The 1444-nt window shown below is 44.7% G+C and overlaps 1 protein-coding gene across 1 annotated transcript; it reads left to right on the top strand.

The window, feature by feature from the left end:
* Positions 1 to 894: 894 nt before the first annotated feature.
* LOC121455444 (60S ribosomal protein L35a-like) lies at positions 895 to 1209 on the top strand. Its single transcript, XM_041663114.1, has one exon. It carries the CDS (start codon positions 895 to 897, stop codon positions 1207 to 1209), a length of 315 nt encoding a protein of 104 aa, XP_041519048.1.
* Positions 1210 to 1444: the final 235 nt, after the last annotated feature.

Here is a 1444-nt window from a genome sequence, read left to right as displayed (position 1 = left end):
GATTTGTATGTATATGCATGTGGAGATATTTGCTGTATCATGGACAACTTACTAGGAGCTACCTTGAAGAAAAATGACTCCCCATCTCTAGTAACCATTAATTCCTCAGATGGGGGAGGGCCTCAGGTTCCCCTCCGCCATCCATGCTAGACCATGGGTGGGCTCTGTCTTGCTCAGGTCCTGTGTACATAACCACAGCTTCTGAGGTCATGATGCGCCAGTGCTGTCAGGTCCAGGAGACAGCGGTTCACAGCCTTCCTCCCATCCTCCTCTTTCCTATGATGCTCCCTGAGCCTTGCAGGGAGGGAGGGCATATGTGTATGTCCTGTTTGAGGCTGAACACTCACAGACAGTCAAACATTTTAAGCAGTTATGAATGTCTGCATTAAACACTACCCTCTGCAGAAACAAGCTTCTCCAACCAAGGCTGAGGTAGCATTGACCTCTGGGTATAAACACAAATATTTAGAAGGCCATTTCACAGCATGCTTATTTAGCAAAACAGCAGTAATAGATTCTCCCCATAGGGCTCATGGCCTTCCATGAATTTAGTTTTAAAGGCAAATTGGTCAAGATATTGCTGAGCATAGTGAAACGATTGTACAGTGAGAGGAGCGATGGGTGTGTAATCACGAAGGCCTGAGTGCAAACTGTAACTCTGCTATCATATGAGTGGCCTTGGTGTTGGGAGGATTAGATTAAATAATAAAGCTGAAACAGCTGGCATTATCTGTGATATTTGGCAGTGGCATAATAATTGCTACCAGCTCTATTAGCTTTGCACCACTGGAGCAAAATATCTGAAGAAAATCATATTTAAAAAAATAAGGGTGCTCTTTCGGCCATCTTGGAGCCTGTGGAGGCCTGCTGGGAATAGGACTTCTAAAGGACAGTATGTTTGGAAGGCTGTGGTGCAAGGCCACGTTTGCTGGCTGTAAGCGAGGTCTCTGGAACCAGAGAGAGCACACAGCTCTCCTTAAAATTGAAGGCATTTATGCCCGAGATAAAACTGAATTCTATTTGGGCAAGAGCTGCGCTTATGTGTATAAAGCAAAGAACAACACAGTGACACCTGGAGGCAAACCAAACAAAACCAGAGTGATCTGGGGGAAAGTAACTCGGGCCCGTGGAAACAGTGGTCCACGCCAAATTCCTGCAAAGGCCATTGGACACAGAATCTGTGTGATGCTGTACCCATCCCGGATTTAAACCAATGAAAAGTAAATAAATAAAAGTGGATTTGTGCTCTTGTAAAAAAAAAACAAATAAAAAAATAAGGATTTATTTTGACTTCTTGTTTGGAGCTTTTGGTCCCACGGTTGGTTAGTCTTGTTGCTTTGGACCTGTGATAAGGTGGTGTATGCCAGTGGGCACGTGAAGCTTAGGTAGCTACTCACCTGAGGAAGTAAAGGGAAAGAGGAGACTTACATTCAGCTTTGGGAGC

The sequence above is a fragment of the Microtus oregoni genome, unplaced genomic scaffold (genome assembly GCF_018167655.1).
Source record: "Microtus oregoni isolate MIOR12 unplaced genomic scaffold, Mior012 000013F_ref0000133, whole genome shotgun sequence".
Taxonomy (NCBI): domain Eukaryota; kingdom Metazoa; phylum Chordata; class Mammalia; order Rodentia; family Cricetidae; genus Microtus; species Microtus oregoni.
The sequence above is the reverse complement of the archived record's forward strand: the minus strand, read 5'-3'. Positions and strand labels throughout refer to the sequence as shown.